This window comes from Podarcis cretensis (genome assembly GCF_951804945.1).
Source record: "Podarcis cretensis genome assembly, chromosome: 14".
Classification (NCBI taxonomy): Eukaryota; Metazoa; Chordata; class Lepidosauria; order Squamata; family Lacertidae; genus Podarcis; species Podarcis cretensis.
This window is the reverse complement of record NC_137183.1, coordinates 42,331,566-42,352,506: the sequence shown is the minus strand read 5'-3', so window position 1 is coordinate 42,352,506 and position 20,941 is coordinate 42,331,566. Positions and strand designations below refer to the sequence as shown.

General features: G+C 44.8%; 2 protein-coding genes across 2 annotated transcripts; one reads left to right on the top strand and one right to left on the bottom strand.

Moving 5' to 3' along the window:
* Nucleotides 1–395: 395 nt before the first annotated feature.
* Nucleotides 396–6,643, top strand: THUMPD1 (THUMP domain 1 NAT10 acetyltransferase adaptor). The gene is made up of 4 exons (XM_079953981.1): nucleotides 396–653; nucleotides 1,265–1,442; nucleotides 1,694–1,942; nucleotides 3,411–6,643. Exons 1-4 carry the CDS (start codon nucleotides 411–413, stop codon nucleotides 3,695–3,697), a joined length of 957 nt encoding a protein of 318 aa, XP_079810107.1. The 5' UTR covers nucleotides 396–410; the 3' UTR covers nucleotides 3,698–6,643.
* LOC307203193 (acyl-coenzyme A synthetase ACSM4, mitochondrial-like) lies at nucleotides 4,683–20,637 on the bottom strand. The gene is made up of 14 exons (XM_079953829.1): nucleotides 20,527–20,637; nucleotides 19,169–19,410; nucleotides 17,480–17,690; nucleotides 16,518–16,725; nucleotides 15,118–15,261; nucleotides 14,257–14,413; nucleotides 13,081–13,160; nucleotides 12,483–12,606; nucleotides 11,689–11,769; nucleotides 11,437–11,538; nucleotides 10,501–10,628; nucleotides 9,501–9,600; nucleotides 8,234–8,353; nucleotides 4,683–7,869 (listed from the first exon to the last, which is right to left on the bottom strand). Exons 2-14 carry the CDS (start codon nucleotides 19,367–19,369, stop codon nucleotides 7,783–7,785), a joined length of 1,743 nt encoding a protein of 580 aa, XP_079809955.1. The 5' UTR covers nucleotides 19,370–19,410; nucleotides 20,527–20,637; the 3' UTR covers nucleotides 4,683–7,782.
* Between the last annotated feature and the right edge of the window lie 304 nt (nucleotides 20,638–20,941).

The window sequence follows — 20,941 nt, the reverse complement described above, 5'->3', positions numbered from 1 at the left end:
ACCTCTATCCTTTAACAAAAACAGAGAGTAAAAGGGAGAGCCTCAATGCTCTATGACTGCAGAGCGGCGCCACTCTATCCCTTGGCGCCTCTATGATAGGAGTAGGCCCGATGCTGTCTGATTACCGCCCCCATCATCCCTGGTGGCCAAGCCGGTGGGGGAGTCGTACTCCGGCAGCACCAGCAGAACCGAAGGTCCATACCCCCCGCTCCCGCTCCGTGGCAGAAAAATAAATGAATGAATAACAATTAAACATGCTAATATTTTCTACCTCTAAGCTTTGTTTCCTATCTCTATAGTGCTTCCCCCGGCGCGTCCCGATGACGCCATCGAAAGGGCGCCGACACGCGCGCCGTTGCGGGACAAGCCGTTGACGCCGCCTCCGCGGTTCGCCTTTCCCGACGCCCGCGATGGCTGCAGTGGAGACGCCGCCCGCTGCCGCGCCGGGAGCTGCGCCGGCTGCCTCTCGCAAGCGGCGGCCCAAAGCGCAGTACCTGCAGGCGGCTAAGCGGGCCCGGCCCGGCGGCTCCCGCCAGCTGGAGCCCGGCATGTGCGGCATCCTCATCACCTGCAACATGAACGAGCGCAAGTGCGTGGCCGAAGCCTACAGCCTGCTGGGCGAGTATGGCGAGCAGCTCTACGGGCCCGAGCAGGTAGGAAGAGGACTTTTGGGTTTCGACTAGGAAGGGGAGCAAGACGCGGCACGAGAGCAGTTTATAAAATTATATATCGCTTGGGAAAGGGGTGGGGGAGAAGAACCGTCGGAATCGTAATACCCGTATGCAAATCTGTGGTGCAGCTGCTTTTGGAATAGAACGAATTAAGTCCTAAACCCGAGGTACCACTGTACTGTACTGTGTCTTCTCCCCTCGAAACGGATATTGCTGGGGAAGCTTTAGAAAAGGGCGACCAAAAAGGATCAAGGGAATGAAGCGACGCCCCCGTGAGGAGAGGTTGCAGCGTTTGGGATTTTTTTTAGTTTAAGATAAACGGCAAATAAGATGATAGAAATTCATACAGCTCCGTGTGGTAAGGACAAAATGGCTAGAGGAAACTTTCCCTTGCTTAACACTATTAGAAATTGTGGGGACCCGAGTTTAATTGTTTAACACAGCCGTATTGTTTTTTTTAACAGGGCTGTGTTGATTTTTTTTAAGGAGAGACCGACCAAATTTGTATAAGAATTTAAGCTTGTACCAGCTCTAAAGAAGCTTTCCTCGCTGAGTTAACTTGACTAACAATATGTGTGCATGTGTCTGTAAAGTTCACAGATCAAGATGAGAGCAGACTGTCAGGAAATGAGGAAGATGATGATGATGCTGAAGCTGCATTGAAAAAAGAAGTAGATCAGATTCGCACCTCAACAGAGCAGAAGCTGCGACGATTCCAGTCGGTGGAGAGTGGTGCCAACAATGTAGTTTTCATTAGGACGCTGGGTGTAGGTAAGTGTGCGTGGAATGGGCTTAATGGGCAAGAGCATAAGTTCTGAGTCCTGAGTACACTAAGTGGAAAAGATGGGCATCAGAGGGGGAAACAGAGAGGTGGTAGAAAGAGAGAGAAAAGAGGTGGCCCTGCCCAGTTTTGGGATTGTCATCTCCTTGTGTTTGCGTGTAGACTTCCATGCCTTTAGAGATGCCCTTTCTTCACCCAGAGGAATGAGTGAAAAGTCTCTCTCACTGCCTTCTTCTTGCAGAGCCTGAGAAGCTGGTGCACCACATCCTGCAGGACATGAAAGCCACCAAGAAGAAGAAGACCAGAGTCATCTTGCGTATGTTGCCTGTTTCGGGCACCTGCAAAGCTTTCCTGGAGGACATGAAACAATATTCAGAGACCTTCTTTGAACCTTGGTTTAAAAGTCCCCGTAAAGGCACTTTTCAGATTGTTTACAAGGCTCGAAATAACAGTCACCTGAGCCGGGAAGAAGTCATCAAAGAACTGGCAGGTAAGTGATTTATTTTCTAGTAGCAGGAATAGGCAGAAGGTAAGTCAGGATCTGTTGAGGATCTCTGGGTGATTTGTAGTAGGGTTTCTGACTCCCAGTTGTTTAATAACAGCAACAAAAAATAGGGTGATTTTTTTCTTTGCTTTTAGGTTGCTGAAACAAAGCAAGCTTAGGGCAGGGGGAACAAGTAGGATTTGTGTGTGAAAAGGACTGGGGGCTCTATTCTGAGACTGAAAACAGATTCCAGGGCACCATTTTCCTTGCCTCTGTCATATCTCTCAGCCACTATTTTTCACATGACTTTGGTTGCCAATTTTTTTCGATCAGGGATGGGGAACTGGTGGCCCTCCTGAACATTGGCTGAAGTAGCAGGGGCTGATAGGAGTTGGAGTCCAGCAACATCTGAAGTCCTTCAGCTTCCCTATCTCTCTTTTAGATCTTCATTTCTAACTTTAGTGCTTTCAGGGTGGGGTGGAACAGTGGGTTGGACCCAGACTAACAATGCAGCCCTCTTAACATATCTGCTTGGAAGTAAGTTCCATCAAGTTCAGTGGACTTATTCCCAGGTAAATGGGCGCAGGGTTGCAGCCTAAGCTAATTGAGTTCCCATTGATTTCAGCGGACCTGTGAGCAACCAACTTAACAGTGTATTTTTAAAAATATGTATCCTTAAATGTGAGCCCCATTGAGTTCAGATGGCCTTGTTCCCAGGTAGAGGATTGCAGCCTTAATCTGGATACATTCCCTTTGTATGTAAGAGGAAGGTATTAAATACTTAAGCTGAAATAAAATATGTGTGTCTCTCATCATGCCAAGTATGGCCATCATCATCAGGCTGTTCTTAAGAGGCTGAAGATGAAAAGATGATGGATTGCTAAAGACATGCAGCACACAGTTAAACTGCAGTTTACTACCACAGGAGGTAGTTATGGTTACCAACTTGGGTCACATCCATGCCATACATTTATGGCACATGGTGCCCTCCAAAAAATCCTGGGAACTGTAGTTTGTTGAGGGTGCTGGGCATTCTAGCTCAGTGAAGGGTAAACTGCAGCTCCCAAGATTCTTTGGAGGAAGCCATGTGCTTTAAATGTATGTTGTGGATGTGATCTTGGATGGCTTCAAAAGAAGATTAGAAAAATTTGGAGAATAAGATTATGTTCTACCTCCACTGTCAGAGGGTGTATGCCTTTGAATACCAGCTTCAGGGATTTGCAAGTGGGGCAAGTGCTGTTGTGCTGAGGTCCTGCTGGTGGGCTTCCCAGAGAGGCATCTAGTTGGCCTCTGTGAGAACTGAATGTGGGGTTAGATGGGCCTTTGGCCAGATCCAGCAGAGCTCTTCTTCTGTTCATAGTCTCTTAGCCCTTATGGGACACCATCTCTTAATTTGTGGCTGATCAAAAGTATTACTCTCCAGGCTTACCAGAGGGCTTTCTGCCTCCCCAACCCTTCTTTGTTGCCTTGGCAGGAGTCGTTGGCCATCTCAACCCAGAAAACAAAGTTGATCTGAGCAACCCCGAGTTCACCATCGTGGTGGGCATCATAAAGAACATCTGCTGCTTGAGTGTGGTGAAGGACTACATTCTGTTCAGGAAGTACAACCTCCAGGAAGTGGTGAAGAGCAAGGAAGGGGAAGGGCAGCAGGATGCTTCCAAAGTGTCCCAAGAGGGGGGCCTGGATGGGGAAAAACCAACTGAGGAGAAAGTGGAGGAGAAGACTGAGGTGGCAGAGGCCAGCGACAATCACAAGGACTAGGACCATTCATGAAACTTACTGGGGGAGAGACTCTGAAGGATGGCTGTCAATGAATTGAGTGTGCTTTAATTGTCTTTTATAGCTTTATGGCAGTTAGGCTGTTTAGCCAAACCACCAATCTGCACAAATCGAGGAGGAACACCAAACTAAATGTTGCCACAGACTAGGAAGCAAGGGAACAGCCTGGAGCTTGCAAACAGGAGAACAGAGCTCTCTGATCAGAAGCCACAGCCAAACCGAGAGCTCCCGTCTCCTGATTGCAAGCTCCAGGGTGTTCCCTTGCTTCCTAGTCTTTGGTAACAGTAGTTGGGTGTTCCTCCTTGATTTGTGCAGATTGGTGGTTACAGCCAACTAGACTTTGACCCAAACCTGGATTTGAACACATGGCTTGAAATGGGTTTCCAGTTCTGGAGAGGGAGTCGGAGCATACAAAGGAAGAGTTGAGAGCTGGTGAGCCCCAAGGCAGGACCCTGACAGTCACACTGTGCTTTAGATATGAAATCTGAACCAAGCCTCTAGCTCCAGTCCAGCAAATGTGAGTCTCTGTAAAAATGTCAACGTGAGAGGTGAAACTCAAAGCATACCAAGGCTTGAGTTCCTTTTGACAATGAGATTTTGGCCTAATTTTGCTGAATCACCCCCCCCCCCATCAACATTAACTGCTACTTAAAAGGCGCTATTTCTCATTTGCTGTTGGTGTTAAATCCAGACACAGGCAGCATCTCTTGTATGGTTGTTTACAGACAAATAACACTATCTGTGTGGGTTCTTGCTCTCTCGTTTGGTAACAACTGTTGGTCATTATAGGGCAAGCATGCTATCTTCAAGCCAATGAACTGATGCAAGCCATAATCAGATTTTCACACTGGCCTGGCCATGGCTACATGCTTCAGATTTCTAAACTATTGTGAATCCAGAGTTGATTCAGGATCTGGGACAAACACTTCCTAAAACCATAGCAGTGTGTGGTGGAGAGGGAGCAGGGTTTTTAATGCCTAAAAAAATACAAGTTTTATAAAAACCTCGTGGGTAGTATATACCTTATGTGTTGGTAGGGATTTATTAGCAGCTAGATTAGGGATGGGGAACCTGTGGCCCTGCAACTTTTGCTGGACTACAGCTCCCATCATCTCTGACTATGATGGGCCACATGGGCTGGGGCTGATGGGAGGTGGAGTCCAGGAAATACTTGGAGGGCCACAGTCACACCCCCCCCCCCAACCCTGAAGTAGACAAAAGATCTGAGAGTAAGTTGAGAGAGAAATGAAACTGTATTGAAATATGTTTGCAGAGATTGGGAATAATCCTTTTGGAGTTGTTTCCACAGGCAAGGTGGGCAACCTTTATCTTATGTGTCTGGCAGCTAACAGACCAACACAGGTCTTCACCATCTCTGCCAATGGGCGCATTGTGTCCTCCTCCTAGACCTGGTGGGTTCTAGCCACCTTGTGCCAAGCAGCGTGTTGGTGAACGTTGCTTAATGAACCCACATACAGGGTAAGGTAAGGTGAGTTTGCTCCAGGAGGATGTTGTAGCCAGATAATGCAGCATGGGTGACTGCCTTTCCTAAACAAAACCCTTTTCTGAAGATTGAGAAAGAATGGAGGGACAGGAGAAGCATAGATGCCAGTGGTCTCACAAGCAGGGCCACACAATTCTGGCCTTTGACTGATGAAGAGCACGTCTGTATGAAAGGCTCTTCTGTTCCACTGCAGGCCTGGTTTCCGGGTGGAGCCCCATAACACCTGGGTTCCCAGTTCCCAACTCCCATCAATGCCAGCATGGAAGCTGCAGTCCCAGCCAGTGGCGTAGCGTGGGGGGTGCAGGGGGTGCCGGCCGCACCGGGCGCAACATCTGGGGGTTAGGGTTAGGGATAGGGTTAGGGGGCGCAAATCCAGGGTTAGGGGGTGCAAATTACTTGCCTTGCCCCGGGTGCTGACAACCCACGCTACGCCACTGGTCCCAGCAACACCAGGAGGGTCAAAGGCTTCCCACCCTGGCTTCAGATACATAGTATGCCCCCTCCCCGAAGCACCCACATAGGTGGAATGCTGCAGCGATACCTCATCTTCTAACCCTTGAAAACTAGGAGAGCCAGCCAGGGTAGTCTTGCATTCGTCTCTGTAGCCCATGGAAAAGAGCAGCACCAGTGTCTTGCATTTATGAGCAAAGAGTTGCCCCGCAGCAGCCAGTGTGGGGTTGCTGCATCTACTTTTCCATTAACACTGGGTCACACTGTTAAACTAGAGGTGGGAAGTTTAAAGGGGAATGCCTGCCCTCCATTTAGCAGACAGCTGTGACCCTAGAGATACAGCCCTGCGGCCCATTTGTGGGAAGAATCTGCCACTGCTTTTCTGTCTTGAGCCATAAAATTTGCCTCAGTCATTTCCCAGGCTCCCGTTTCTGGTCCCATCAGAAAATTGGTAGAGTCAGCTCTCTGTCACATATACTTCCAGGCAGTTTCAGGGTGCTTGTTCCCAGAGCAACAAAATCCTTGACAGAGCAGCTGAAGGGTGAGGGCTGTGAGCAGACAGAAACTCGCACCTCTTTTGGTTGTTAGGGGAAGAAATAATAGGAGGCCTGGGAAAGTGACAAAATAGGCCTGGAGTGAGACACCAGAGCATTAGTTCTGCTGGGGAGCTAGAAAAAGCATTTTTTGCGGGGAGAGGGTGGGTATTTCCTCTAAGATTGAAGGTGGTGTATGGGGCTTGGGAAGGGTTCTTTTTTTAAATTGGGTCTTGCAGTGTCATTTTAAACTTCGTTTTTTAAAACAAGTTGCCTGCATGAGTTTGGCTTTAGTTTCGATTTGGAATTTCCTTCTCAGAAAAGAATCCTTGTAGTAGAAGAACATCTGAGACAGGTTAAAAAAAATGATGATTCTGTTTTGTATATTGTCTTGTTTTTGTACATTGTTTTTTTATTAAACTGATTTTGTTTCAGTTTGAAGCCATTCCTCTGTGATTTTTTTGTTTGGTCGAGGACTAAGTATACTTTGTAAAATGGCAACTTTAAAAAAAGGAACAAGCAATTTTAGTGTAATGTTGCTGTCTTATATAAAAGGAATACATGAAGTGGGATAAGGGCAAGACTCCATCTAGCTCAGTACTGTCTCTTGGATCACGGAATCATGGAACTGTAGAGTTGAGAGGGATCCAAAGGGTCATCTAGCCCAACCCCTGCAGTTCAGTGGTACAGCTTATAGCATGTGTTGCATGCAGAGGGTCCCAAGTTCAAGCCCTGACATCAGGGAAGGGCTGTGAAAGGCCCCTGTCCAACATCCTAAAAAACTTCTGCTAGTCTGTGTCTAATTCTACGTGAGAAGGTCTTACTCAGTTAAGGCAGCTTCCTACGTCAGTTCAAAGGCAGGGCAGGGAACCTGTTGCCTTCCAGATGTTAAACAACAATGCCAATTGTCAGCTGATCACTGGCCATTCTGGCTGGGGTTGATGGCGGCCAGAATCCAAACCGCATCCAGAAGACCACAGGCTCCCTATCTGTGCTATAAGGCATCTTTTAAATGACAGGCTCAGGTCTAGGCTTGTATGCAACACCCATATTCTTTCATGACAAATTAGCCCAGAAAAGCCTTCTAACAAATCACTCCCTCTAAATAGTAAACACAGATGGCAAGTGCTAACAGGAAAGTAGCTAAAACGGAACCACTGGGAAACAAAAGAGTGTGACTGTCACAAATGGTGGAACTTCAAAGGTTGCAGAAAAAGTACAAAAGAAAAATCTGTTTTCTTTTAAAAAAAACCAACACTGGGAGAATTGCTCATGCTCACCCCACTCTTACAGCTGATCATATCCTGGAACCCTGATCTGGGGTACTTTTGATAAGAGCTGAGCATCCACTGGCTACAACATTTTGTTGCAGCCCCTGCTTGTCCTTTTTAACCTGAACCTTGCATGTGTTAGGTACCATTAATTAGTTTGGAATCAGGTGATCACTTTTAATATCTGCCCACATTGTGACCTAAATACTCTTAAAACTAACACGGTTTAGCACACACTTGGTTCTACACATTTTAAATGCCAGCCTAATGCTGATGGCGGATAACTCTTGCCTTAACCTCAGCACAGAACTAAATGGGTCCCCACTCCTTTTTCCTCAATACATTTCTTCGAATTTTGCCTGTGATGGTTTTTGGCAGCTCTTGAACAAATTCCATCTGATGGAAGAAGAAGAAAAAAAGGAAACACCACCAGAATTAAATTGCAAATGTCTATAAACGTTAAAGTTAGGCAAATCGGAGTATGCTATTTGGCCACTGAAGGGGTGAAGCTGAAATGGGAACAGCAGCCCTGCTATAGATAGACCAAAGTTCCATTCAGCCCAGCACCCTCCTTTTCCTGGTGGCCAATCAAATGCCTCCAGGAAGTCCTTGGTAAGGCACAAACACAGTAGCCCCCTCCTACGGAACTAGTATTCACAGACCTCCTGCTCCTGACCACACAGGCTTCACGATTGATAAGCCTGTCCATACTAAAAGCAAACATGGATATTATTTGGGATCAGTTTTTAACACAACTCACCTTTCTAGGATATTTGTATGGAGCAGTCACCTTTTTGACATGTTCTTGCAGCTCAAGGGTTAACTTCTCAGGGTTGTGTGATGCAAAGGAAGGAGATAAGACCACAAAAGCTTTCACCACCTAAGGAGCATAAAAAACAATCAGTACATGTTGCAACGTTTAGCTGATTGTAAGCAATAAATCATGAAAGGGGAATGTTTTGGTTTTTTAACGTTCAGGAGGACTTTAGGACCATATGGAGAGGAATTTAATTCAGGAACAAATTTTGCTGTTTCTATACCAGAGCATGGGCTGTTCCTTCGCCCATGTCCCCTGCAAAGAGCAACAACTTGAAAATTGCTAAGGATCTTGGTGGGAACTGAATGCTTTCCATGCTTAGATGTTTTTCCATTGCTGCCTTAGAGCATAGTGAAGCTGTCCCCATCCTGGTGCATTTCACAGCTCCCCCTGCCATCAGCTGTTCACATCAGCAGGGCTTCATTAATGTAATTCATTTCTATTTGTGTACACACAGGTGGGTTGGGCATCTTTACCCTATGAAAATGCATCTAAATCTCAGCTAGAGACAAATTAGGAGCAACTCAAGGACTCCAACTAGGGAGAAGCCGGTTTAGAGAAACAACACATCAAACAGGATACATAAGCCCTTTGGATAATGTCATGTGAACACATAAAGAACCCGGCACTGTAAATGCAGTGAGTGCATATTAAAAAGGAGCGTGAACACAGCCCAAGTCACTCTCCTGCAGGAACTCCAACTTAGCATCTTCCCCTCTTTCTCAGGGCTTCCTTTGTGCCTGTGTAGAATCATAGAACTGTGAAGGGTTGGAAGAGACCCATAGGGTCAACTTGACCAATCCCCTGCAATGCAGGAATCACACCTAAGGAATCTCTGGCACATGGCTATCCACCTCTGTTTAAAAATGAAGGAGAGTCCACCACCTTCTGAGGGAGTCTATTCCACTGTTGAACAGCTCTTACCATCAGAACGTTCTTCCTAATGTTAGTTGGAATCTCCTTCCTTGTAATTTGAATCCAGTGGTTCAGGCCCTACCCTCTGAAGCAGCTGTTGTTTCCCCAACGCCCCGATTCCTATACTTTCCCAAAATTCCCAATATTCCCACTGATCCAAAAAAGTTGGTAACCATGCAAAGATGGGAACATTTGTAGTCTGCAAATCCTCTGTCAGCCTCGGCCTTGTAGACAACCATAATTCCCAGGCCGTGCATTAAATAGGATTTGAGTTTCTTATTTAGCATTTCATTACCTCGCCTCTGACAGGATCTGGACTGCTCACCACAGCTGATTCGACCACAGCTGGGTGCTCAATCAGAGCACTTTCCACCTCAAAAGGCCCAATACGATAACTGTAAGCAACAACAACAAAAAGGCCAGTTGATTCTGAAGGTGACTTGGAAACTATGGCTAATCCAGAATGTGGTTGCCATACTGGTGACAGGGAACAGCCACCATTTTTTCATGTATAAGCATGGCAGCCATTTTGGGCGCAGCAATCTCGTGTGATCACACGCCGCAATCTCGCCTCCCAAAAGCGCTTTATTTGGGGCCGCGATCTTGTGCAGATCAAGTAACTCACCCAGAAGATGTGCATCCTAGTTTTGGGCCTGGACATGTTGGAGGGTATGGTGTACCGCTTCATGTTATATTCTTTCAGGTTACGTCCTGCTGTGACCCGGAAGTACCAGAAAGGGTTACTTCCGGGTTTTGCCGCTCACGAATGCGCAGAAGCGCAAAAATGACGTCATGCACATGCGCAGAAGCAGTGAATCGCAACCTGGGTGTGTGCAGGTGCACAGCTGCGGGTTGCGCTCTTTTCATGCTGTTTGCAACCAGAGGTACCACTGTAATTAGCCATTTCCCCTTGTATAGTGGTACCTTGGGTTACATACGCTTCAGGTTACAGACTCCGCGAACCCAGAAATAGTACCTCGGGTTAAGAACTTTGCTTCAGGATGAGAACAGAAATTGCGCGGCAGCAGCAGGAGGCCCCATTAGCTAAAGTGGTACCTTAGGATAAGAACAGTTTCAGGTTAAGAACGGACCTCCAGAAAGAATTAAGTTCTTAACCTGAGATACCACTGTACTTGCTTTCTCATTTTCCTGTGTATTTTGTGCATTTGTATCTATTGTCATTTTGCTTTAAAAATCTGTTAGCTGTTTTGAAGGCTAACCAGTGGGAAAGTGGCCTAGAAATATTAACAAATACTTGCTCCTCTCTGTAGTAACACATTCTGCAATGTACAAACCCAGAAGAGATGATAACATCATCGGATCGCCCAACAAACCACAAATAGCCATCTTCATCCATTAGCCCTCTGTCTCCAGTAATGTAGAAATCCCCACGGAAGACTGTAGCAGTTTTCTCTGGATTATCCTTACAATAAACATAATGATATGTCTTTGTGAATCAGGAGTATCTGGCTGCTGCTCTTGCCTAGGAAATAATTCCTACTCTTGCAGCAAAAAAAAGGTAAAGGACCCCTGGACGGTTAAGTCCAGTCAAGGGCGACTATGGGGTTGCGGCACTCATCTCGCTTTTAGGCCGAGGGAGCCAGCATTTGTCCACAGACAGTTGCAATCATAAGAACAAAAGGAGAGCCTGCACGATCCAGACACTGCCACATCTAATTCAGTATCCTAATATAAGGACACTGACACCACAATGACATTAGGTGACCCATTTTGCTCTCTGTACTGTGCTATTCAAGCTCTGCCGATCAGCTGATTATAAGGACTTGCACAGCACTGCACAAGTCCCTTTGGCCCAGCCGCAAAGTGGCCTTGTGAACTAAATGGGTAGGCTTGGCAGGCCTATTTAAACTTACGGGCAAGTTTCCCCACCCCTGATTATGGTGGTAAAAATGTTGCCATCGCATTGCAATTACATTGACAAAGAGAGAATTGCTACTCCTTACCATATAACAAGAGAGAGAAAACCAAATGGCCGATTTGATTTGGTGTACAGAACTAGAGAGGGGAGAGAACTCGCATCTAAATTTACCATGAAGCAAGAGAAAATACAAAATGGCCACTTAGATTTGACATACCGAAAATTAAAAGAGGAAACGTTGTGTTGTATATAAATCACTTAACATGTAGCAAGAAAAACAAAACGGCTGCTTTGATTTGATTTCCGGAAACTATACAGAGGGAACTGTCTTGCATAGAAATGAACTGCTTACCACATAGCGGGAAAAGAAACAAAATGGTCTCTTGGATTTTATTCTAATGGCAATGTCTCCTTCTTCCCCACGAGGCAAAATATTGCCGTTTTCATCTATAATCTAGGGGGGAAAGGCAAGTACAGTTATGGTTTAGAGGGGTGGGGGTGGGGAAACACCTCTAAACACACAGATATCATTACTACTTTCTTGAAACTCTTCTTGTTTCCATATTTTCACTAGACCCACCTGACAAATTAGCTGCCCTCTTACCTGAACATCATAAGGTGGAGCTGGTGTGCCCATGGACCCAGGTTTAATTTTCTTCCCTTTCTCATTTTGTGATATAATACCCTGCAGCAAACAAAAGTTTTCAAACCCTTGATCATCTTTGTAAGTTGCATTTTTATTCCACTTTAAAATTTCGAGCAGATAACTCAGTTTGTACAGACCTGTGACAGAACCTTCTCAGCGGTGGCTCCCCATTTGTGGAATGCCCTCATTATTAGCATTCCTGTTTGCTCAGGAATTTGATGGCTGTCAATTTGATACTGTCTTGACAACTCTGAAATTATTGTTTTAATGATTGCTTTTAAATGGGCTGTCTCTAACGAAGTTCCCCTCAGGGTAAACCAGTTGAAATTATTGGGCATGGCTAATTGAGGCCCATTGATTTCAATGGGCGTACTCTATGCAAAAACTAGGCCCCGTTTGCACTGTGCATTTAAAGCAGAATTATACCACTTTAAATGGTCATGGCTTCCTTTGTAGAATCCTGGCAGCAATTGTTCACTAAGGATGATGAAAGTTGTTAGGAGAACCCTCTTCCCAGGGAACTCTGGGAAATGTGGCTCTGTCTGCTACTTTGAGTTCCTAGGAAGGAAGATGCAACAAATGAACTAAACACTTTATGAAGGATGATGGTTATTATGACATTGGCTAAGCACATTAACTCGGTTAGGGTTCCACTGCATTAAGCATCTTCAATTTTGCTCCAACAACAAAGGATGTTACATTGTGCCCTGGTTTCTTTTGCTTGGAATGCTGACCCGCTAAATTGGGCCTACCACTTCAGTCTGTCCATAGCCTTCGTAGATATCCAGACCCGTCTGCCTTTTCCATTGCACCATCACCTCCGGGTTGAGCGGCTCCCCTCCTGTCAAACAGTGCCTCAGGCTCTTGAACTTGTAGCTTAACAGAAATAAGAGGAGGAGGTTTGAGTGTGTCCCTTAATTGTTATTATTTTTTAAAATGTCCCCGGGCTCCATTGAAAATGGATTCTCCACATGAACCAGGAAGTGTGCCCTCTAGAAAATGGAAAAGCTCTTCTTTTCTTATCTCTGTGGCTGTGATCACCGGGTGACGCGGACGCCATCAGGCGGTTGAATGCACATGCATACTCCGTTCATTTCTTTCCCACCTGCCCCCTCCGTGCAGCCCCGGGCACTGGCAACCCACGCTACACCACTGGTGATGCCGTGTTTTTCCCTACCAGCGCATTGGTGCATAGTGTGCTAGATGCAGGATTGCAGCACTTTGATGTGCAGGCTGGGAGGATCATTGTGGTGCGCAAATACAGGTGGGGTGTTTTCCATTCCAAGGCTGGATACCAATCACAAAAGAACGGCTACATTCCCGATGCAAAACAATAATAACACAGGGTACCTGGTAAGATCATGCTGCACCAACATGCGATAGGCTGTTGGGGCACTGCACACTGTCGTTATTGGATACTGGGAGAGAGTCTAGAGAAAGTAGGAAGGGAAGAGTGGGAAGAAAAGCACAAACTCACAATGTAAAATATATTTCGCTTCGTGGGTAACAAGAGCACATTTTGAGCCTTCCCTTTATCCAAAGAGCCCTAGGAAGAGTTCATTATCTCTCTGCTCCACAAACCTATTTTATCCTCGCAACAATTCTGCAACATGGGTTAGGGTAGGAGTTAGTGACTGGACCATGAACCAGTGAGGTTCATGAATGCATGGGGATTTGAACCTACAGTATGTCTCCCAGGCCATAGTCTGAAACTCTATCCACTACACCAGGGTTTCCCCAACTTGGGTATCCAGCTGTATCTGGACTACAGTTCCCATCATTCCTTACCACTGGTCCTGCTACCTAGGGATGATGGGAGTTGTAGTCCAAAAACTGCTGGAGATCTACGTTTGGGAAACACTGCTCTATAGCATACTGTTTTATAGATATTAATAGATATCATGTGGTGTATATGCTGCCAGCGGTCTTGATATATATTTATTTTTATAAAAAGTGTAGTTTATAATTTTTCAAATAAATAAGTGCATCTCAAATGGTAACATAGTAGGTAGTGGGGCAATTTCTCAGTTGTGCTGGAGCAAGGCTGGGTGATAGCTCAGAGCTTCAGAACCTAAGACAGGGATAGTGACTCCTTTTCAGCCTGAGGGCCACATTTGCTTCTAGTAAACCTCCTGAGGGCCATAGGCCAGTGTTGGGTGAGGCTGGGGGCAAAAATGATCAAAGCAACAAATGTATTTTTTTCTCTTAACCACTGCACTGCAGGCTGGTATCCACATGCTGGCATACTCCACTGTCTGTCCTCCATCCAGCCAAACTATCAAAGTTCAAGGATCCATTCCCAACCAAGAAAAACACTGTGAAGCAGGGTCAGGAAGTGGTAGGCCAGGGGAGAGTTCAAAGGGCCAGACAGAGAGGTCTGAAGGGCCACACTGGCCCTCTGGCTGCGACCTGCAGGTCACTTCACCTGGTCAAGGTTCCATAGTCTGGGTTGTTTTTTTACCCAGTTGGCAGAGAGTGTGAAACATAGCTTACACCCCCCCCCCAAGATAGGACTTATATTCTTACATTTAGGAATTCTCTTGGCTCAAACTGGGGCATGCTGTGGACAAAGACGGTGACGCCTCGAAGCCATGGGGCAAAAACACTCCCCAGGCCTGCCTTCACCCAGCCTGTATCGGACATGTTCCAGATGATGTCTGAAGGTCTTATGTCCAGCCAAGACCTGCGAGAGACAGAAGTTGAGAGATGGGAGCCTGCACTAATATGTACAAGAAAACCTGTGTCTTTCACTCTGCCCAGAGACTTTCAGAGAGGATATGGGATACGGAAACAATCAGTTGATGGGTGGCAGCCTGCAAACCTCAATTTCTTTGGCCACCAGGTTCAATTTCTCCACCCTTGAACTTGGGAATGGGGAAGAAAATTGATTCACTTTGCATTTACCAAATGCACACTTTGGGAAACAATAGGCGAACCAAAACACCACTATCCTGAAAAATCCTCACTTTTCTAAATTTTGCAAGGCAGCCCTCCAACCCAGCAGTGTGTACAAAAAAAATGAATTACATTTGGGTAAAGTGTGCACATATATATATGCACATATTCACGTAAACAGTATTCAAAATGTACTTGTCAAAATGTGTATGTTTGTCAAAATAGCATACAAAATTGTGTTTATTAGGAGAAATAATAGGTACTGAAATTGCCACAAGGATTTTTTTTTTTAAAAAAAAATTCAGATTGCTGCCAAAATATGGAGACTGGATTTAAGACTGGAAAAATGAGAAAGTGAGAAAACTGAAAAATGATTTGTCTATCCCTGCTCCAGAGAGAGAGAGAGAGAGAGAGAGAGAGAGAAAGAGAGAGTTTAATGCTTTAATGCTTCCTGGAGATTTATAAAAACACAAGCAAATTATAGAACTATACCTTCCAGATAATGCCAACCCAAGAGCTAAACTGCTTTGGGAATGCTCTGCCATTTTTGGAGACCCCGTAGTTCCACTTGTGAAGTAGATCGTCATTGGTTCATCGCTCTTGGTTTTCACGCAGCTGTGATCAGAAGGGGCCACACTTCAAGAAAGTCAAAAAGGGTGACAGGTCAAGGAAGTGAATGTCCAAGTCTTCTGTATTTAAATGTACAGCAGAGGGTGCAAACAGAAGCTATAACAGGGGCCAGCCTCATAAGTGCCAACTGTGGGAGCCTATGTGTCGGTCATGCAATTGTCACATGAACCTCCTGTGCCGATGCTCATTCTCAGACACTCATGAGCAATTGTATGCTTCTGAATACCACTGCTTGGGAATCGCAAGTGAAGAGAGGGCAGCTGAAATCAGGTTTTGTTTGTGGACTTCCCACGAGGCACCTGGTTGGCCACTGTGAGAACAAGGTGTTGGATGAGATGGGCCTTTGCTAGAGCTGGTTGCAGGTTTGAGGGTCGCCTGGAAATTACCACCCCCCACCACCAATATTCTTTGAAGTAGTGACCAGATCGGAGAAACTGCCTGCCATTTTAACTTCCTATAATGCCCAAGAGCGATGCTACATCAGGAGCTCTGAGGAGTTGTGGGGAACTTATAAGGCAGGTGGCTTTCCAATCCCAGTTGTGGTCACCAGTCATACACTTCAAGTACTATTATGCTCAGTCAGTAGAGCATGAGGCTCTTAATCTCAGCAGTGGCGAACTTTGACATTTCAAATTTCAACAGCGCCCTGTGTGATGCCAAAATTCAGTGCCCACCCCCACCTCTCGCCTTCCGTTCTAAGTCATTTTTGCAGTGCCCTCTCGGCTCAGTGCCCAAGGTGGCCAAACTGGGTGCACTCCCCTAAATCTGCCTCTGATCTCAGGGTCGTGGGTCTGAGCCTCTCATTGGGCAAAAGATTCTGCATTGCAAGGGGTTGGACTAGATGTCCCTCACGGTCCGTTCCAAAACTATAATTCTCTGATTCTATAATATTATAAACAGCCGTTCCTTCCCCCCAAAAATCTGTAAGGTGTTAAGGGTGCTGAGAATTGTTAGAAGACCCCTATTCCCCTCAGAGAACTACAGTTCCCAGCATCCCCTGGAAAGAGGAATTGACTGCTAAACCAGTCTGGGAATAGTAGCATTCTGAGGGGAAGAGAGGTCTCTTAACAACTGAGCAGCCTTAACTACATTTCCCAGGATTCTTTGGGGGAAGCCATGACTGTTTAAAGTGGTATCACAAAGGGGCCACATTCAGTAACCTGAAGAACGTGCATGTTGAGATGTGGGCTGAGCCAAGCATTGCCAGTTCTTGACCCTACCTGTACATTTCTCCTGCCGTATAAATAAAACCAGTTACTCACTCAAGCAGCTCCTTGAAGTTCAGCCAGCCTCCCTTCCTGCCTTCGGAGAGCAGCAACTTTGTTTTCAGAAAGGGGCAGGAAGACGAAATGGAGTCCACTGCAGGGGTCAAGGTGTCATGGGTAATGATGCATTTGGCCTTTGAAACCTGAAGTCTGTACTGGATATCTTTGGCCATCAGCTGAGGTGTCCCTGGCATGAACACAATCCCTAGAAGACCAACACATTCAAAATGGTGTTTAGGTTTTTTGGATTCACTTGTGTTTTTACCTTATTATCCCACTTTTCTTCCTTTTTTAGAAAAAAAAATATTTTCAAAGTTTCAACAAGGAAAACGTTTTACACACACACACACACACTCTTTCATAAAACCATGGTCATATCAGTACCTTTATGGGGTTCCCTGAACCCCCAGACTTCCCTCTACCCCTCCCTTGGCTTCCAAAATTCACCTTTTTAAACTGCATATAATTACATTTATCCAAATAGTTATACTTCATTTTTATCCGTTGTTATTTTAAAAAACAAGTGTTATGCATATCCTGCTAAGGTTTTTAAACTTTTTCAATGTTCTTTAATATTATATTCTATAAAGTTATGACATTATCTATTAAATTTGTCATCTTCTTGGTTAGCCTTGCCATCTCCACATAGTCCATCATCTTCATTATCCATTCTTCTTTCGATGGGACTTTTTCTTCTTTCCATCCCTGGGCGTATAGAAGAAAAGTGTATGTGGGGACGGATGGAATATACACCCCTTTTCTTCTAAGACGGAACGCAGGCCCAGACCTGCTTAGCAGTGGTGGAGAACCTCTGTTGCATGGTCCATTTTGTGTCTTTGTCTCCTTTTTAGACGCAGCAGCCAATTTATGTCATACTACATACAACCCCACAGCAGCCATTTTGTGACTGGCACCTACAGCAGTTTCTCGAGTTTCCAGAGCACCCAAGATGTGCTTACCTGACCGAATGCATGCCACATTCAGCAGCCACCATTCTGGGACTCGAGGCAGAATGAGAACCACTCGGTCTCCTCTTTGCAGACCGCATGGGCCAGAGAGCACATTGGCCGCTTTCCGTGACAGGACTCCCAGCTCCTCAAAGCTCCATCTCACTTCCTTTCCTTTTCCGTCTATCCACCAGAGAGCTGGATTGGATGTCCTGCTTCCATCCTGCAAAACAGCATCAGTTTCAGGGTGTTCTCCAGTTTATGGTAGAGACTTTATGGATAAGGTTGTATCATACAACAGCAGCCCCCTGCCCCCCCTTTGCAAAAAATTAAAGTAAGTCTCCAGCCCTTTTATCAATACGTAAATGCAGGCTGTGCAAACAAATCGGAACGAATGCTCAGTAAAGTCTGGGCACAGTTTAACCGCCACGTAAGCTTTGTGTAAGCAACCTTCAGAACAGAGTAATAGCAGCAGCAGCGGTAATAATAACAATAATAACAACAACAATAATAACAACAATAACAATAACAAGAATAAGTTGTTATTGGTCACTCTTTTTTTAACCAAAGTAACTAAGTGATTTACAGTAAAAACAAGCAAGCAAACAGATACGTTAAAACTGGAGAAAAATAAAACAAAGAAAAATCAAAAAGAGCTGTTTTTTACAAGCTAGAACAGTGGTCAGCAAACATTTTCAGCAGGGGGCCGGTCCACTGTCCCTCAGACCTTGTGGGGGGCCCGGACTATATATATTTTTTGGGGGAAAATAAATGAATGAATTCCTATGCTCCACAAATAACCCAGAGATGCATTTTAAATAAAAGGATACATTCTACTCATGTAAAAACACACTGATTCCCAGACCGTCCGCAGGCTGGATTTAGAAGGCGATTGGGCCACATCCGGCCCCCAGGCCTTAGTTTGCCTACCCATGAGCTAGATTAAAACATCCCATTCACTCAAAGAGACCATGGGTAAGTAAAAGCCAAAGACCTGGTGAAAGATGACTGCTTTTGCCTAGCTAAGTGGCTAAATGGGTTGAGGGCTCCTGGTTGCCTTATCTTTTGAGACACTTATCTTAGCTACTCTTTCCTGAAGGTTAAAGGGGACGCAATTTGGCTAAAATCTGGCGGAGGCCGGCCCAAAAATGGAAGCAAGAAGAACTACCAGCATTAGAAGAATGGAGGTTGAAATTGATGGACTACGCAGAATTAGACAAACTAACAGGAAGGATCCGAGACCAGCGGGACCAGAGGTTTACCGAAGACTGGACTAAATTTACTGAGTATTTGAAAAGTATTTGTGATGATCAGATTACGTTTGTAGGACTACAAAAAGTTCTGTGAGGAGTAATTTAAGAAATATTGTAAAAATGGAAAGGGAGAAATGATTTGTTAGAAAAGGTAAAGGCAATATTAAGTTAAGAACTGCAGGAGAAATAATCAAGACGGAAGGCTGTCAGAGATGCTGAAGGAAGTCCAAACAAGGACATATGTATAATAATTTGTGTGGTATGTCTTAAAAAAATTTTGTATGCTAAAAATAATAAAAATATTATACATAAAAAAAATATCTGGCGGAGGCCAGGAACGAGGTGTCTCTCTTTATTGGATCCCCCTTCCTCCCAAATTCAAGCACTGTCTTGGCATATCACCCCAGTAAAGCAGGAAATGGCTACCCTGAGTGGGGAGAAAGGTTACCTTTTCAGCTTTGGACCATTGATCCAGCACATCGCTTGCAAAATTAAAGTACTCTGGGACCTCCTTGTCACCCCGGTTAATAGCTTCGTAGTGTGAAAGGTCAAGTGAAGCGAACCTCTTGTTGTCATTCTGGAATGCCCTGCAAAGTGACTGGCAGCTCCAGACAGGCCTGAGTGTTTTGAGCTTGAGTAAGATTTGCATGTTGCAATGTGAGTGGGCCTGAGATCATGGGTGGTTTGGTCCTTCAAGAAAAGAGAAAATGAATCATTATTTGTTATAGAACCATAGAACTGTTGACTTAGATGTCATCTAGTCCAGCTCCTGTAGCCACTACTTATAATTTCTTGAAATAACTAAGGACATTTTTGTTCTAGCCAGCTTTTCCAGCCAAATGTATTTTTTTTTATTTATTACGTCTCTGTCTTGGATGTTTATTTGCATTTGCATTGTATAGGATATGCAATGCAGGATGATGAGGATGATTATCAATTTATTAATTGCCTTCTACCCAATTGCAATAAACAATAAAAATGGGGAAAAAATAGTTAAATGCACAAAAAACAGTATACACATTTAAAAAGAATACAAAATAGACACACAAGCCATGCAAGTACAACATCTCTGACTAGTGGATGGAAGGATCTGTCAATTTTGCCCCTCTAAGGGTCTCATTTTCCCAATATTAAACTCATTTCTCAGCATTTCTGCAGCAATTCATGGTTTTTGGTTTTTTTAAGCCCCGGGTAACACAATGAAGTTTTGTATGTTATTTTCACTAATATATGCAAGCCTGCATGCCTTCTGCTAGCATATTCATTTTTGTCCTCATTATTTGGTCTGAGAAATGCATTGCAAAATTTGGAGAAGTGCAAATTTCAACGGACGGCTACGTTTCAATTCACATATTGTTTTGAGAATGGTGAATTAGTTAGATGCACCTTTTGTATGGGAACTGAACCCAATATCTCTAACATTTGTAATCAGTATTAAGGATAGGGCAAACAGTTACATTATGATCATTTATGATTACTATTATTAATTAACTGCCCTTCAACATGAAGGGCAGTTTACATCAGCAAAACTCAACCTTACAACACAATACTAAAAGCAGTCTAAAGCAACTTCCATAAAGCTCTCATGCATTCTCTTGGTGCAGATCAGCCCTCTGCCAGTTATTCCCATTTTCAAAAAAGTGTGGCATCACATCTAGTTTGGCAGTAGGAGTAGCGATGAGAAAGTTCATTCTAGACAACCTTCCTACCTCACAGGACTGTTGCAAGGATAGAAAAGAATTCGCAAAAAAATTCAGGGTGTGCATGGAAGAACCAATAACTCAAAAGCAAGCAAGCCATTGTTACCTGGAGGCAGTTGGCTTAGACAAGATGTCATCCTGCACCACCAGAGATGGAAAGAGCCTCTGGCCAACTCCTGCTCCTCAATCCGGCTTCTCCAAAGCGTATGAGTCTTGTTCGTACTATAAGGGCCTTTCGCTGGAAAGGATTATTCCCCTGTGAGAATGAAGTTGTTTGTTTCACCAATGATCCTTTTTTTTTTTTTTTAAGCCACAAAGAGCAGAAAAGAAAACGTATACTAGTCATGCCTCTCCTTGGCCTCTCACTGCAGATCAATAACTAATCCGCTGCAGGTGAAGCTATAATTTCACCCTATGGTGCCAGCAGAGATTTGGGGGGCGGAGACAGCTAATATAGGAGTTCAGGAAGTTTTGTGGTGCAGGTAGAACTATACAGGATGGCATTCATACAATTAACAATT

Bases quoted from the DNA above. Each gene is read 5' to 3' on its own strand.
- THUMPD1 (XM_079953981.1), top strand. From the start codon at position 411: ATGGCTGCAGTGGAGACGCCGCCCGCTGCCGCGCCGGGAGCTGCGCCG. The intron at 654-1,264 runs GTAGGAAGAGGA...GTGTCTGTAAAG, and splicing joins AGCTCTACGGGCCCGAGCAG to TTCACAGATCAAGATGAGAG. The intron at 1,943-3,410 runs GTAAGTGATTTA...TTGCCTTGGCAG, and splicing joins AGTCATCAAAGAACTGGCAG to GAGTCGTTGGCCATCTCAAC.
- LOC307203193 (XM_079953829.1), bottom strand. From the start codon at position 19,369: ATGCAAATCTTACTCAAGCTCAAAACACTCAGGCCTGTCTGGAGCTGC. The intron at 11,770-12,482 runs GTAGGCCCAATT...TGTTTGCTGCAG, and splicing joins GCTATGGACAGACTGAAGTG to GGTATTATATCACAAAATGA. The intron at 11,539-11,688 runs GTAAGAGGGCAG...TTTCCCCCCTAG, and splicing joins CTCCACCTTATGATGTTCAG to ATTATAGATGAAAACGGCAA.